The sequence below is a fragment of the Antedon mediterranea genome, chromosome 6 (assembly GCF_964355755.1).
Source record: "Antedon mediterranea chromosome 6, ecAntMedi1.1, whole genome shotgun sequence".
Lineage (NCBI taxonomy): Eukaryota > Metazoa > Echinodermata > Crinoidea > Comatulida > Antedonidae > Antedon > Antedon mediterranea.
This window is the reverse complement of record NC_092675.1, coordinates 21,050,093-21,067,318: the sequence shown is the minus strand read 5'-3', so window position 1 is coordinate 21,067,318 and position 17,226 is coordinate 21,050,093. Positions and strand designations below refer to the sequence as shown.

At 32.5% G+C, this 17,226-nt stretch overlaps 1 protein-coding gene and 1 pseudogene across 3 annotated transcripts in view; both read left to right on the top strand.

Moving 5' to 3' along the window:
* LOC140052317 (protein FAM13A-like) overlaps window positions 1-17,226 on the top strand; it is a 28,627-nt gene that overhangs the window by 3,972 nt on the left and 7,429 nt on the right. The window contains exons 3-20 of one of the 3 annotated variants that reach the window (XM_072097820.1): window positions 2,097-2,196; window positions 3,010-3,190; window positions 4,146-4,355; window positions 4,684-4,870; window positions 5,225-5,444; window positions 5,865-5,965; window positions 6,954-7,061; window positions 7,659-7,741; window positions 8,460-8,520; window positions 8,853-8,937; window positions 10,686-10,825; window positions 11,093-11,162; window positions 11,427-11,485; window positions 11,724-12,139; window positions 12,886-12,979; window positions 13,964-14,023; window positions 15,265-15,467; window positions 15,891-16,078. In XM_072097820.1, coding sequence (XP_071953921.1) covers window positions 3,034-3,190; window positions 4,146-4,355; window positions 4,684-4,870; window positions 5,225-5,444; window positions 5,865-5,965; window positions 6,954-7,061; window positions 7,659-7,741; window positions 8,460-8,520; window positions 8,853-8,937; window positions 10,686-10,825; window positions 11,093-11,162; window positions 11,427-11,485; window positions 11,724-12,139; window positions 12,886-12,979; window positions 13,964-14,023; window positions 15,265-15,467; window positions 15,891-16,078 — 2,442 coding nt within the window. In that variant the 5' untranslated portion in view covers window positions 2,097-2,196; window positions 3,010-3,033. Of the gene's footprint in view, window positions 1-2,096; window positions 2,197-3,009; window positions 3,191-4,145; window positions 4,356-4,683; window positions 4,871-5,224; window positions 5,445-5,864; window positions 5,966-6,953; window positions 7,062-7,658; window positions 7,742-8,459; window positions 8,521-8,852; window positions 8,938-10,685; window positions 10,826-11,092; window positions 11,163-11,426; window positions 11,486-11,723; window positions 12,140-12,885; window positions 12,980-13,963; window positions 14,024-15,264; window positions 15,468-15,890; window positions 16,119-17,226 lie in introns of all 3 variants that reach the window. The other 2 variants (XM_072097819.1, XM_072097821.1) reach the window with 2 other exon arrangements.
* LOC140051724 (DCN1-like protein 3 pseudogene) lies at window positions 16,290-17,192 on the top strand (annotated as a pseudogene).

Sequence of the window (17,226 nt, the reverse complement as noted above, 5' to 3'; positions counted from 1 at the left end):
TCTACTAGCACAATGCTACTCAACGATGACAAGAACTATAAAGGGTGTTCAATTATAAGGTGGGGTTTATACAGTGAGTACTACACCACTGGCTTGAAAAAACCGATATGATCCATTGATACATACTATAACCTCTGGTAACAAAGGTACTGTACTGTACGTACTTGTTGTCAGCCAAAACTTGTTATTAATATTTAAAATTCCACTTACTGTTACAGTTATGTATCGTCACAACCTAAAAACGGTATTCATTGTAACAAAAAATTTTCCTTATTTTTCCTTTCTTAGAATATTTGACTTTAAAATATTTGACTTACAAATAAACATTACACAGTAATATTCAATAATAGGAAGTATTTAGGACTTTATGAACAATTTTGTGATTAGTTTGACTTAGGAAGTGTTGAAAAAACATCGTCTTCTTTTTCATGAAACGCAAAGTGTGGTGATTGTACTGTAAATGATTGTATGGACAGTACATATGAGTCACTGATCCTGAATGACAAATTCAAACACTTTAAAATTTCCCTTCCAATAAAATGAACAATCTACAGTATCAGACAAGATAGAAACCTTGATTTTGAGTTAATTTCATTCCTCTTTCCTCATGATAAATGAGTAATATGTTCACAATATTTAAAATACTGCTAACTAAATCCAACTATTCCAAATGAAGAAAACATAAGAAAGTTTCGCAATGCTACAAAAACGGATACGTCACGCACACATTGGTTTTTTTCGTAAGCCAATAAAAATCTGTTTAGCATGGCAACAAAATTTTGAGGCCAACGTCCAAAATATGACTGCTGTAAATTTGAATGAAGCACAGGTACGTGTTGCTTGGCTGCCTGGGCCTAGCGTAACATCAAAGCGAGTGAGGAAAACTGGTATTTATCAAAATTGACCTGGCATTTTAGTAAATTACTTAGTAATTATAATTACTTTCAATAAATCTATAATTATATTAAATCATGAATCATTCCTGATTCAAAGGCAAAATGTGTAAAATATATCAAAAACTATACTCATTTTGTAGTTATGAATATGACTGGTGATATTTGTCAACACAAATACGCTTTACGAATATGAAATGGGGATCAGCTCAAAAGTTTCACAATTGTGTGACATATCCGTTTTCGTTATTGTATTCGTATTAGCCATAGCCTCCATATTAGCTGTAGCCTCCATATTAGCTTTTAGTTCTAGGCTTATGCTAGTTAGATAAAATCTCAGAAAAAAATAAACCTTAAACTTACTGGACCCAAAACAAGGGAGGCATTCGGTTTTCAGAGAATTTTATTTTAAAAAGTCAAGGAAAATCCTAGTTGCTTTGTCGCAGGGGTCTTAGCTCAAGGTAATGTGAATATCAGTATGATATGAATGACATTTAAAATCGTACATTTCAGCCTATTTACTGTAGATGTTTCATGGTGAATCTTGAGTGATTTTCTTAATTACAGTTTCCTGACATACAAACAGTCATTAGATATAAGTGTTTTATTTTTGTGTTTGGCATTTAGGCTTGCAATAATAATAATAATACAGTAAGTAATGTTAATATTATTTAGTGAATAAATATTTACTGTTTGAAGAAAGCACAGTTAGTGAATATTTCAAAATTGATTGTATTTTTTATGCAAACTTACATGTTCTACTAATTTTAAGGTAATAATCCTTCAAGATTAGCGAGTTTTCAAATAAATCAATATGGAATTTTAGCAATCAAAATATTACATTACCAGCGATTACCAAGCAAAATTGCAATGTTTCACTTTTGATCCTTCATAATTAATAGTTAATAAGACTAATAAACATAAAGAAAATAATTGTGTTACCGTAAATCATTTTTTAGGTATTTATTTTATGGGGGAAAATATTGATTTCATGACGGTTAATACAAATAATTTATTTATTATGTTATGCAACATAATATTTGATCAGCAATTAATATCTATTTGAATTACTCAGATTGTTAATTCAGTTTATCTTTATGGCTACTAAGATAAAGAAGGGACGATTTGGATTTTTACAACCTGTTGTTATGACTACCGTAAATAAAAATTTATGTCAAATTTCATTGATATTGATTACTTTAGTGAAAACAAAATGAACTAAGATTTACTGGTAGATGCATGTGGAGGAAATCAATAACACTATTTTAATAATTAATCTGATTCAAGATTATTTGTATTTTTAGTAAGTACATGATGTCGTATTAGCCTTTTCAGACCTATACCTGTACAATGGAGTAATGGCTTTTTAACTCCATACTGTGTATACTATACTGTAGGTCTGGATTTGGAAATTATTATAGTGGAATTCACCTGATTTGACACTGACCTAGAGGTCAACATGAAAGCTCAAGGTACCTGATTACTATGCCACTATGTTACAACAACATTCCTTTAGTGTACAATATTTCTTAATTAAAATTTGAAATTAATTTTATAGCAGAATACTGTTCAATTATTGTTCATAAAAAGCCTTTTCTGAAAGATAATGATATTACAGATGTATCATAGATAATTTGCATGAATCTCTAACTCATTAAATCACTTCCAGGAATTAGCTCTTGTAATTTTGATAGGAAATTAATGCTCTAGTATGTACTGTATTACAACCAAGTAGTTGTACAGTCATATTCATAAGCCAATGTTACATAAGCTATACAGTACTACTTTATTAAAGACACCTACTATAGTACTGTACATTTTTTTTTTTCAATAGAAAGATAAATTTAATTCTACAATAGTGTGTCAAATTTAGGCAAAAGTTTCATTCCAGGAAGAGAACAAAAAGGACAAAATCTAAATAATTCAGCTTCAAAAGAGGTCTTAAATTGGAGTCCTTATGTTCTGTGAAGAAAAAGATTTTCCTCTCCCTATAATACTACTAACCATTGCTTGCTCTCTGCAAAAAATATCAGTATTTGATTTACAGTATTATTTTTTTTATTTGGTATTTATTGTTATAATATGCTAATTAATATTCTTTTCTTGTTTTCCTAAGCCTACCTTGTTTGAATTTAGCACGATGCAAAGAATTCTTCGATCACCTGTGAATCTTAAAAAGAAGATACCAGTGAGTAAAGTTTTTGGTCTACCACTTGCCCAGCAGATGCAAGATATCAATGGAGAAATATGCATACCCTTCATTGTTAAGAAGATTGTTGATTTTATAGTTAAACATGGTAAATAATTTTCTTTTTTATTCAAATATTTTTTAAACATATATCCGTGTGCACCTTTGAATGACTAGATAGTAATAATATTTTAAGGATGCAGCTACACTATTGTTGATAGTGACACATAACTACGTAAATGAAACACATTTTTAATCATAACTTTCCGTTGACCAGTAGAAGTACTAGTGTATTTATTACCGGTTCTTAAGAGGTACGGATTAACTAATGTTAAAGTATAATTTCCTGTAGAGACTCAATATCAAAAGATGCTTGTTATTATTGTACTATTTTTAATCTCTTCTTGGTTTCATGCTATGAATAGTGCCCTTTCAAGTTTCAATTCGTTTACGTGCGCGTTCAGACTATTTTTACTTTTAAATTGTACGAATACCACCAGTCATACCTGCAAAGGATATTATTCATTTAATAGTTCAATGAATGATATAAATATAGTCAGGAGATACACCCATAATACCACATTCTCAATGTTTGAATAGAGCTTATAACAGTATTGGATAACTGTGTAATACTTAACATGATTGTGATTCAAGGTATAGTGGTAACATTCTTCTAGTTTTAATTTCTTTTTGATATAGTAGAACACTACTTTGTATCGCCCCCAATTATGGGGAGACTTTCTTTTGAAAAAAACCAGGGATAATACTGTATGTTTTAATACTATGGTAAACCCCTTTTGAGGAAAATACCCATATTAAGGGGACACTTTTTGGGTCCCAGCCATGTCACCTTATTAGCAGTCTACATTAATTGGCCAATCAGGGTTTGATTACAGTGCTATGTGTACAGTATCGCCTCAAAACTGCTATTTGACAGACAATTGTGCACAGTGCATTGATATTAAATGTGTATCAGTTTGAAGTGCTATGCTGTTTTACTCTAGAAGAGAAAGATCTCCCAAAGAAGGGGTTGTACAGTACTTTCATATTTGATTTCTTTTCAGGAATTGGACATGAGGGAATATTCCGGATGAGTGGTAGCTCACGGATTGTTGACAAATTAAGAGCTTCTTTTGATAAGTATGGAGATGCTGATTTAGAGGAAGCTGGGGATGTTATGGCAGTGGCTGGTCTTCTGAAACTGTACCTTCGTGAACTACCGGAAGCCATCGTTCCTGACAAATTTCATCAACGATTTCTTGCTGTCTATGAAGGTTTTTATAGAGAAATTTTTCTCTATTATTTTAGCACATGAAATAATATATGTTTAAGTTAAAACCTTAGTTAAAGCTTAGAATCTCATTTAGGGTTTCTGTAAGGAATCAAACATTTTATATACTTTTATTTTATTTACTGTACTGTATTATTGTGGTGTCACATTATGCTGAATAACCAATATGTATTTAAATTTCTAATATGCAAGGTATACCAGGTCATTTTGGGCAAAGTGCTCTATACAAACTTGGAGGAGAAATTTCTATGTACATTATAAATTTATATCTTGATAGTAATTCTATATTTTATTATTTAAATTTATTTCAGAAACTAACGGGAGTAATTCTGTTAAACAATTAGACATGATCAAACAGATTTTGGACGAGCTTCCTAAGCAAAATTATGCTTTGTTGAAATACCTTAGTAGATTTCTTGTCAAGGTTGGAGATCATGAAAGAACAAACAAAATGACACCATTTGCACTAGCAATTGTATTTGGTCCTAATATCTTCAGGTAATGCACCTATTAAAGTAACTGAATATTAATAGTTCTAGATAGTAAAAGGAGTTGCACTAAGGTAAGTGCTAAAGCAAAGGTTGACTAGAAAGGCAATAATAAGACATTCCACTGTGTTAAGACTGAACATTAACTATGAAGATATTTTACTCCTTTGAAAATTATGTATCCACTTATTTAAAGAGATACAGGTATTGAAGAAAGAGTTACTGTATAATGTTTACCATGGTCCTGTTCATGAAATTCAGGGAAAACTAGGAGATGTGGTATTTGTTACCTGAATTGCTGGCTGGGTGTTGTGGGTTCATAAAATTTGACTCAGTTTTGAAACCACTTTTTGTATTTATTTAGGTGTCATGTAGGCTTTGAGAGTTTTAAAGAACAAGGCATTATCAACAACATTGTGAGAAGTTTTATTCAGGATTTTAGTCTCCTTTTTGAAGAGGTTCATGATGAGGATGTAGATTCTCCTAATTATAATTCAACCATCATACAAGTTAAAGAAAATCAGTCACTTAGCCCACCTCAAGTAAAACCACGGAAAAAGAAGAAAAAACAGCAGCAAAAACCTGTAAGTTATTGATCACGAACTGTGCAAAGCAAGTAGCTTTGAAATGATACTAAAATAAACTTTATAGGGTGCATAACAGTCATTTTTTTGGAGTTTCACATTCCAAAATTCAGAAACTGAAGTATTAAAGAAATTACACCTACTGTATGTTAGTGTTTGTAATATCATTTCTTAATAATCATTGCACCAATTTTATTATTATGATTGGTTGAATAATGTTCAAAAGAAACAGAAATAGGATATGGCCCACATTTACCTAAAACAGAAACTTACTTACTATTTCTGATGAACACCTAAAGCCTTTTCTGGTCGGAATGTATTTTCTCAGAACATAAAGTTTGAGGGAATAAAACAATATTTCCTAGAATTTTATGACACAAATAATATTATATTACATAGATATTTTTCTTTTCTTTGTAGGTTATTGAGATAAAGGACGTTAATAGTAATTCAATAGTAGATGATTTGGAAGATCATTACACAAACACAAACAATTTCAATGGATCTTCAGCATTGCTTAGGTTGGTTTGGAATTAGCTCATAGTCTCAACTGGTTTATACCCGTTTTAACTAGCTCAGCCCAGTGTCAAGTGATTCAAACCTAACTGTCTCAACTGATTCACACCAGTTTCAATTAGTTCAGCCCAGTCTCAACTGGTTTATACCAGTTTTAACTAGTTCAGCCCCGTATCAAGTGATTCAAACCTACCTGTCTCAACTCATTCACACCAGTTTCAATTAGTTCATAGTCTCAACTGGTTTATACCAGTTTTAACTAGTTCAGCCCAGTGTCAAGTGATTCAAACCTACCTGTCTCAACTCATTCACACCAGTTTCAATTAGTTCAGCCCAGTCTCAACTGGTTTATACTAGTTTTAACTAGTTCAGCCCAGTGTCAAGTGATTCAAACATACTTGTTTCAACTCATTCACACCACTTTCAATTAGTTCAGTCGTAACTGATACCCTTTTCATATCTGCAGAAATTGTAACAAGTTGTAACCAGGTTTGATCTCCTGACTTATTACATGTTTTCACACACGCATACACCTTGTGAAATCTTGGGAGGAAAGAATAGTTGCGCGCTATTTGGTTACTATGATTGATCAGTTAATACCAGAGCAATACACGCGCACGCAGCAAGAACTCGGAACATCTCAGAACAAAAACACAGGCGGTGTTTTCTTCCACGATTTCACAGGGGCCCCCTGTGAAATCTCGGGAGATTTTCCACAAAATTGTCGTCACACTATGCAAACCAGGTTACAAGTTACATTTTGCAGATGTGAAAAGGGTATTAACTGGTTCAGACCTGTGTTTAAATATACTCATTAGAATGTATCTCCACATATTTAAAATTGACCATTAACAATACTACAAATATATTAAGTAATACAAGCTGTTTGATTCTTTATTTTATTATTATTAATTATATTTTGAACAGAAATTGTGATGATATTTACTTCTTGATCTATTTTAATTTTTATGATAAACCTTTTATCTATTTTAGCCCACATGATATGAGTACAACAGAACGTTCTCATTCACCTTTTCACCTTGATAGCGATACTGGTACCAGTAATACCGCTACACCAGTAACTAACATATCTTGCTCTGAGTAAGTATTAATGTTTATAGCCAATTATACTAAGATAAAGAGCATTTGTTTATTAATCTTTTTTTTTTATTTACAATATTATGGGAACAATGATGATCTGATTCTATATGTATGTATTCGTTTTGAATAATTTTTTGAGATGAACAATTTAAACATGGAAAGTGAGTTACTATCCAATCAGCTACATGTCAAGCAGAAAAGAGATTCAGTTTGTTTATTTCGCTCTCAAAGATTTTCTCATCTTCACATGTTATTATTTATTTCACCTTCATATTTGTGATGACCTATGACCACAACCGATGTTGGTTGAGGAATGACAACAGGAAGTACATCCCAATTTCCCTGCATATACACACAATGAATTAACATGACATAATTTTAGTCTTAGTATACTAGGTTGTCACAAATGGTTCAGAGTTTTTCTCTGTAAGGAATAAAAAAAAAGTATTACATTACATACTATAACATTAACATTATCAATCTTGGTACACAACCATTGACACAAATCAACATTATTTTACAGTATTGTTTTTGATAATTAATTTTTATTGCTCATACTTAAATGACTTAACTATCTGAATATAAATAATTTTACAGACTTGTAGAAAAAACTATTGGTGAGACGATCAGTTATCATCTGTTTGGGGAGAATCAAGACAGTGATTTTTTATTGGACAGTCGTAAGTTACGGTTTTAAAAAAAATCCCTTTTACATTGCCAAGCTAAACATTTATGCCGCGTTAGGATAAATTTCTTTTTATAACTGATTGGATAACCTGGGTATGATACTTGCTGTGTGTATTACATTGTCAAATGGTAAGCCAACTCGTGTTAATTTCTCATGTAATCTGAACAATATCCTTTCATGCATGAATGGTTACAATCAGCCCATTATAGTCGATGGATATTGGTACTTGGCGCATTGATCGCTTTGCAACTCATCACTAAGCTTTATAAAGCTTTGTCTACATCATCAAACTAGTTTATGCCCAAATAAGGTAGTGATATGACATCATAAAGTCCATGGCACATCACATTTTTTTGTCAGAGATACAAATAAAATATCCTATAATATTATCCCTATATTCTATATTAAAATAAGCAAAAGGTAAATCAAAACTAAAAAAGAAGAGATTGAAGTTTTCAAAAGTACCCTCCTCAATCATAATATGTTGTCTTTAGTGTTTTATTAACTGTGCACATATATTAGATGGGATAAGTTTTGCAAGTGACCAGCATATTTTTTACAAGTATAAATCTTTATTAAACCTACTTATATCTCAATTGACAAGTGACCCATGTTATTGACATTAACATGATTAATATAATCATTCGATTATTATTAAATAGGCTATCAATATTTAATAGTCGAGAAAATTAATTTATTTTTCTTAACAGCTCCGCAAAGACCTCAGAGACGTAAAGAAAACAGAAAACAACATGTACATGAATCTGAAAGGTAATTTTAAATTTTAGTGTTTTTATATTTAAGTTAAAGTCACACAATACAACGTAATTCAATGGAAAAGACATATTGTATCTTGCTGTTTATAGTAACCATGTTTTTGCATATTTCAAAATCGTATATGGTTTTATTTAATACCAATTTTAATACCATCTCTATCTGCCGGGGCCACCTTTTTATAACTGTTGTTTTACACTGCTGAGCAAGATATATAACGGTACAGAGATATACAATAGTCCTATTTTTTATGCCTGTCAGAAAATCATCAAATATTGTTTAACATTCAAAATTATTAATAGTAAATAATCTTTTGCATTTATATATAGGATATCCGAAGACAGGCAGTCAAAACTATTACTAGACTCGCCAGCATTTAAACAATTTGAACGAGCTGGCATGCTGATACAACCGGTAAGTTGCGACAATGTAGCGTGGTGGTTTACATGCTTGCTTACCAATGTCAGAGTTCTATATTCAAATCCTGTTTCTACAAACTGTAGTACTGCTACCAAACAGTGCTTTTAACCTACTAGATGCATTTTTCATTTGAGCTGTTATGAGTTCTACATTAGCGAGCTCTCATTTGAGAGTTTCAAAATACTTGAAAACGAAGTGGTGACAAGGTTCCTCTGCATTATCTCTAACTTGTTTTTGGTTGTACTGGAATAGGCCTAAAAAAATGATTTAAAAATCAATTTTTTTCTCTAACTTTTATTTTACTTACCCTGGATGCACCTTCATTCAAGAAGTGTGCCACTGTTTCGAAAGTGTAGCTTCCAAATTAATTATTTTAGGATATTTCATGGACTTTTTAATCTTTTAAAGCACGAAAAAAATTAGTATTTGGCGCTATTTATAAGACAAACATTTTTTTATTATTATTTTCTTGATATATATACTGTAGCAAAAAATGTTTTTAAGTTATATTGGCTTTGGCATAGTTACTCTAATCTCTTGCCAGTAAACAAACATCCACATCTTGAGTGTACATTAATATCAACATAGTAGTTTTAAATTTTTTTTATTTATTCGGTATATAAAAATATATTACAAAACGACAGTCAAGGACTGAAATGAAATGTATTACAAATGACTAAAAATTAGTTAAAATTGCTATAAAAATAGAAACATCTTAATAAAATTAGATATCGTACCATACAATTAAAAACATACATGAATAAAAAACCAAAAAACATTCACTTATAACATATCTAAAAAAGAGCTAGTGGTGCCTATTAATTATATCCACCATGGTGGGAACTGGAGACGACCTAAGTCTGCTGGTTTTACAATGAGGTACTTCTAGAAAGCGGTTGAATCTGAGAGACCGAGCTGGCTTATGAAGAGGGGGAAGTATTTCTCTAAACAGCTCGGATTTTAATAAGCCTTCCCCGAAAGACAACACAAGTTTGTTTCTTCTCTCAACAAGAGTAGGTAAACCAGTAACAGACAATGCATGATCATAGCACAAATAGTTGTTACCTAGCATGATACGCAATGCTCTCTTTTGTACCTTTTCAATAGACTTGGACATGTCCTTAGTGATAGCGCCATGCCTAAATAGCATTAGAAGTATATTATTCTGAGAAAATAATGACTATAGCAGAAATGTATGATTATAGGTTATACAGTACATTGTGACACCAAAGATAGACTTTGCATTACTGGGCATGTATGTTTTTACTGACCTATTTTGCAGGAATTTTTTCTCCTGTTAATGTCTAGTCTTAATTTTGAAAATAATTCTTAAGTGAGTATGCTTGCTCTCACCACCTTTTTCTGGAACTGAAAAGAACTAAATGAAACCGAAAACATTGAATTGTATTGCGCTCACGATATGGATAACCACGATTTGTTACAATCATTCCATTGTTGTAATCTTGCACAACTGCAGTCAAATCTCCCAAAACTCTCTGAAAACACGGAATCTCCCCAAAACCAGACTTTTCTCAAGTTCCAAACGATCCCAAATTCATTTTTAACATTAAAACACATTCCAAATACCATACTTTGTAGTAAACCAGACATATCAGGCCCGCTGAAAGGTGTCCGGTTTAGGAGAGTTGACTGTTCATTTCAGTGAAGTTGTGATTCTTTCAGATTCAGGTCTGGTCAACATAAACCTGAAGGAGATAATATTTGCATACTCTTTGTTACAGAGAACCAATGGTAGTCCAACACCTTCCCTGGTGATTCCAGAGGATTTATTGTCATCTGACCTGAGTCCAAGAGCGAAACGAAGACAAAAGAATTCAATTGAGATGGCTTCCAGTTTACCAGTTAAGACATCAAATAGAAGGTTTGAGGAATGACTATTGGAAATTATCCCTAAGACTTGTTATGGCCATGAGAAATAGCTTGCATTATACATTACACTTTCATCAGACAATCGCATGTTTTTATCCTTGTGTTTTTTAAAAATAGTCCTCTTTCATGAGTCTTTTTAGAGTCTTGACTTTCTAGTTTAAATATGGTATATCTCAAACCTAGTGTTTTTGTCCCATGCAAACCGTTAAACTGTTAATTTACCCACTCATACATTTTGTTATGTTTTCTTCGTATTTAGAAAACATATCAGCATCAATGAAGATGATGAACTAGAAATTATCCCAAGAAAAACTGAAGTACTATCATCTGTAAGTATTTAAAGCCTAATGACATTGGTGGCTTTTACAGTATCTTCAATGTCTATTTTTTTTTTTTATTTCACTTTATTTATAGAGGGTGATCCTAAACAGCGTATGCTGACAATCAAGGGGCCCTCTTGAAATAGTTATTAAGAAATCAAGCATATTACCATTACCAAGTGATGTTGCTGGGGCTTGTCGGTTCCTGGGAAAATTTAGAAATATATTTTACTGTAAATCATCTTTGTGGGCTTCCAACATTTTATTTTATAGCTCACTGCCAAAAGAGTCACTCCACCAAAGAACAGACGTCAACCCAGTAGCAAACAAAGGTTAGTCTGAAATTAATTATTATTTTATTAAGTTATAAAATATAATAGTCTGGGCTGAAAGTTTATTTCATTTTGATTGTATTATATAAACTTTATTTCACAAATAAAATGCATAGCAAAAACCTACAAAGGTATAAAAATACATTTATGAGTATTATAAAAAATCTAATATAAAATGTCGGACCAGCTGGTATACAATGTCAATGTCACTGATTTTTAATGTCACTACCTTAAATAGATTGAATAAAAGTAATACAAATGACCAAACCCAACCAGAAAGCATTCACCAGGAACATCTTCCCTTCCAAGAGAGTAAACTAAGCCAGTCTTTCGAGGCGGCACAAGAACTCAATAGAGGAGAAGACGAGGTTGATAAAGGAGATGTGAATCATAATGGTGAAGCTATTGATCAAATGTTGGAAGATGTGAACTGGAATGGAGTGACAGCTAATGAGAGGCTACAAGGAGATGTGATCGATAGTGAAGGGGTGGCTAATCAGAGTTTGCAAGGAGATCAGGTCCATAATGGAGTGGAAAGTAATTGGAGGCTGCAAGGAGATGAGATTCACAATAGAGTAGCACTCAATCAAATGCTTAAGATTGACATCCCACCACTTGATCTGGAGAGCCTGCATCAACACATTGATGGCAATGGTAAGAATTAATTAAAGTACAATCCTTCCTTTGAGACATCCCTAAAGGGTCTTTCACATCTGTTCCGGCACGGTTCCAGTCTGGCAAATTGATCATCAATGTTTCGTTTTCACGATGCTCCACTCGGCTATGTACCAATCGATATGTGTGTAGCCACATGAAAACAAAACATTGATGTTCGATTGGATTTTCCGGCGCCGGGTGGGAACAGGTGTAAAAGACCCTTAATAAGAGAAACAAGCGAAAAGCAATTTTAACACATCCAGCCCCCTTTTCACAGTTCACACTTTTTTGGGGTTGTTCCTTTAATAGTGTTCTACTGTATTTGTCTATCTGGTGTAAAATGTTTGTATTTTATTATTGTCATTAAGCTATTACTTGCCATTAACATCAGTAATGTGATGTTATAATTTACCCTGAATTAGTGGGTGGGATTACCAAAGCATGGGATTATACTTGATCCTATACAGTGTTCTTATTATATTATTTATTTCTTTTATTTAAAAACAAAAAAAAACACTAAACAGTAGATAATAAATGTTTAAAGGATGCAATTTTCTCATCTTCATTTGTACACATTTTTATTTAATTATGATATTCAGTACTATCTTTAATAGATTAAAATTATACAACATTTTATCTTTACATAGATGTGATTACAGCCCCTACTGATTAAATGCAAAATGAAAGAATATCTTATTAGTGTGTGCATTATTCATAGTATTTGTGATTGTCTGTTATAATAGAGCCAGTACAGTCTTGGAAAACCAAAGTGAATTTGAAAACAGAAGGAGAAGCATTGCTATCACCACGTTCCAGCAAGTTGCAAAGAACCTCTGGGTAACCATTTATATTACCTTGATTTCAAATCAACCAATCAAATAATATAGGAGGAATTAGTTGTATATATCGTGAATGTCTGAGAATAGTCCCATGGGGCTAAGGTACAAAATTAGAGTGGTGGTAGAGCTATACTCAGATTGCATTAAATAGATTTACTATTAAGTATTGTGTCTGAATTCAGCCTAAATTAGAGGGTGGGATTGGGATTATTCTTGAATATGGGATTATACTCTGCCATACAGCATACTAAATTTTGAGTTTAGTTCTGTATTTTAAATATACCGGTATCAATACAATAATTTTTATAAATGCATTATGTTTTTTTTTTTTTTTTTTGCTAAGACTTATTTAGTGTATATTTACACTTATTTCATGAAAGCATGAAAACTTAGGATCTTTGTATTTTTGTTTGGATTAATAGAATGTATATAACAATGTACAATTACCTATGTGAATAAGTGCCCCATTTTCCTTCTTTATTTGTTGATTTGCATATTGCTACAGTGTATAGTATACACCTCTTCCAAGATATAATTTGACTAATATGAAAACAATGATTTCTAAAACTGAAATTAATATACATACAGATTCCTTTTATTATCCAATATAATGGTTCAATTAAAATATTTTTTTTTGATAATAAGCATCCTAAGTTGAAGCCATGCCATGTGTTTCCACTACTACAAGAGCTAATTGATTGATTTTGAAACTACAATAGCCTAGCATGGTTTCACATGGCAGTATATTGTTTACTCATGAACATCATTGAATGACTTTTTTGAGTTAAATAAAATACAAAAATAAAGGTCCAGAAACTCATTGAGTTTAGTGCTCTGTTTAATTAACTAAGCCTATTTGTTAATCTTGAAATACCTTGTATTCAAACAAGCACTTATTCACATGGTAACTGTATGCTTGATAGCATGGTGTAATGATGTATTTATGTGATGTGTTTGCTAAAACTAACGTTATGCTTTCTAGTGTTCCTGAGGATACAGATGTTCCACCGTCACCACCAAACTCACAACCATACCTTAAAGGGTATGTATTGCTTGCAAAGTTTATTTTGTTAAAGGTCTGTCTACACTATCAAACATTATCAAACAAAAATGTGATGTGCCCATATATGGACATGATGATGTCATATCACTACCATATTTAGGCATATCACTACCATATTTGGGCACATCATACTTTTTTTGTTAAAGGTCTATCAAACATTATGTGACAATAAAATGTGATGTGCCCATATATGGACATGATGATATCTTATCACTACCATATTTGAGCACATCACACTTTTTTTTGTCAAACTAGTTTGATAGTGCAGACAGAGCTTAACACGTTCACTGCCACGGCGTATTTATACGTCAAAAATTGCGTGTCGCTACTTGCCAAGACGTAATACTACGTCAAAATCGTAGCACTTTTGTATTGTATGTAGAATCGCTGGCAGTGGTGATTGGAACAGGAATTATCGCATGGCAGTTTATGAATGATGTACGTAAACGATAATCTAAAAATAAATGTCATATGTTTGTTTGTGTTTATTTCCTCATGCATTGAATATGGTTGATACGATGGCGCCCTCACACTCAATATAATCATCTCAAACATGTCATAAATTGCGCTAATAGTAAATAAAAATAATAAAGGATGAAATGATTCAGTGTGGTTTACTGTTTTTATCTCTCGATGATAGGTTTGACCGATTTTAGCGCGGAAAATCCCCGACGTATATTTACGTTCCTGGCAAAGTCAATAAAATTGTTGGACCATTGCCAGTGACGTATTTATACGTCTCAACGGTTTTTCCCGCCATCGTATTTTGAATGACATCATGATAGTCTGTGACCAAATGTTACACTTTCAAACTGTAATTTAATATGTAAACGGGACTTGGCACTGGGACAGAAATTACGGAAAATGCCTTGGCAGTCAATGTGTTAAGTCCTTGGTCAACCTCTCTCAAAACCAGATTCTGCGAAAACCACAATTTTGTTAAACTATTTTATTGAAGTGTGGATGACCGGTTTTGAGAGATTTGGTTGTAATTGTAATGGTATTTTGTTTTGATTTTTGCTTGTGGCATGTGTAATAATATGATTAAAATACTTAATGTTTACAATACTGTACTCTTTAAACATATCCCATTGGGTTTGGATTTAAGATTGCACATAAATTGTGCATACCACGCAATCTGTTCTTACTTATGTACACATGGTTTTAATTTTAAAATAAAACATGAAATAAATAATCATAATGTTTTCCTCTTAAAATAGGTCTTTGCGAGTGGACAGTAGTGAAAGTGCAGAAACAAAACAGCTTCTCAAAAAAATCAGAGGAATGAAGAAAAAAATCCGACGCTTTGAAGAACAATTTTATGAAGAAAACGGCTTCAAACCTTCACATAGTGATAAAGCTAGTAATCCAGATATTAAAAAGATTATGACTGACTTAAAATGTGCTAATAAAGAAATGAAAAGTAAGAATTCACATTGAAAATCTTTCGGAATAAACTACCTATTAAGGATTTGTGACTTAATAATAATAATTAATATAGCACACATGTCTAATAAAAGTGCTGAAGGCGCTAACAACCACATACTCTAGCTGATTTAGAATCCAATTTCTTTTATTTTGTGATTGCTCAGTTTACCCAAATTTACAAAGTCTTCCTGATCCTTTCATATTTTTTACTGTGATTATGTTTTGGATAAAATAAGTAGTTCATGTAATTCAAACACCAGCAGGTGAACAGATTGTTTAATACTTTATCTGAGGCTGACAGGCATGCCTTTTACTACCTTTTGTTTTGAAGAGACAGCTTTATATTTATCTGGAAGCATGAGAATGTTTACTATATTCGTGCAATGATAATATAAGCATTGCTTTTTCTAATTTACAGAACTTAAAGAAAATGCAAGAAATGATGATTACAATGAGGATCAGACAGATAGTAGACCAACCAGTGAACATAGGAACTTATTTAGTGAAGAAAATATTGGTGAATTAGGTAAAGTAGACGCCCTAAAGAAAGCTCAAGATACTCTGGAAAAGAAACGGCAAGAGAGTCATAGAACTTATGATCTTCAGGTTGGTAGATTTTATCAAACTACTCCCTGGAAAATATCCCCCTGTTCTTTTTGTCTATTCTGTGTGTCGGTTGGGTCTTTCTTCTTTGTTGCTGTTGTTGTTATGTAAAATGTTTTATGGAAATATAGAAGATTTTTAGAAAAAAAACTATCAGAGGCTAGTGGAAAAATTGTTTCTGTTTGTCGTCTAATTGTTAACGACAGTTAAACCAATGGGAAAGTGCCAATCTTGTTGCAGGCCATCAGATACTGGCACAAATGGACAAAATGGAAACAACGGTCAAACTCTGGACACAGTCGAACGTCGTAGTCTGACTAAATCTATCCCAGCACCAATTATTCCAAAAGAGTCGCTTGACCCACGTGCATGGAAAGGCGGTGTGTTCAATGGGCACGAAAAGCAAAAAGCAGGACATATAAGGACTAGTAATGGCATTGAAACACAACCCCCGTCTATACCAAAATTGGAATGTTCCGAAGCTAGGATAAACCTTTTGTTTGAAACTTATAAGGATGGTCCGGAAGACTCTATTCTTTCTGAAGGGATGGAGAAATTTTGTCAGGACTTGATAGTTGATCCAGAAAATATAATTATGTTGATTATTGCTTGGAAATTTAATGCATCTATGATGTGTCGATTCACACGTAGTGAATTTATCGCTGGATTTAAACTTTTAAAGGTTGATACGATGGAACGTTTAAAGTCCAAATTTGTAGAGTTGAAGAAAGAAGTTGAGGAGGACTCAAAATTTAAAGATTTATACAGATATACATTCAACTTTGGCTTGGAATCTGATCGAGGACAGCGCTCCCTACCTACAGAAATTGCAATACCATTATGGCGTCTAGTTTTTACAAATCGCGTACCGCCGATACTTGATCGCTGGTGTAACTTTCTGCAACAGAATGACGTGCGAGGAATTTCACGTGATACTTGGCAAATGTTCTTGAATTTTACAGAGGTTATCGGATCAGATCTTAGTAATTACGATGACAATGAAGCATGGCCGAGTTTGTTTGATGATTTTGTGGAATATGAGCTAGAAAGAATAAAAGAATCTGGACCAAATCTTAATAATTCGGCTGACACAAACCCTCTAGAGTACTATCTGTGAAATGTGGAGTATACAATAAACCAACATCTGAACT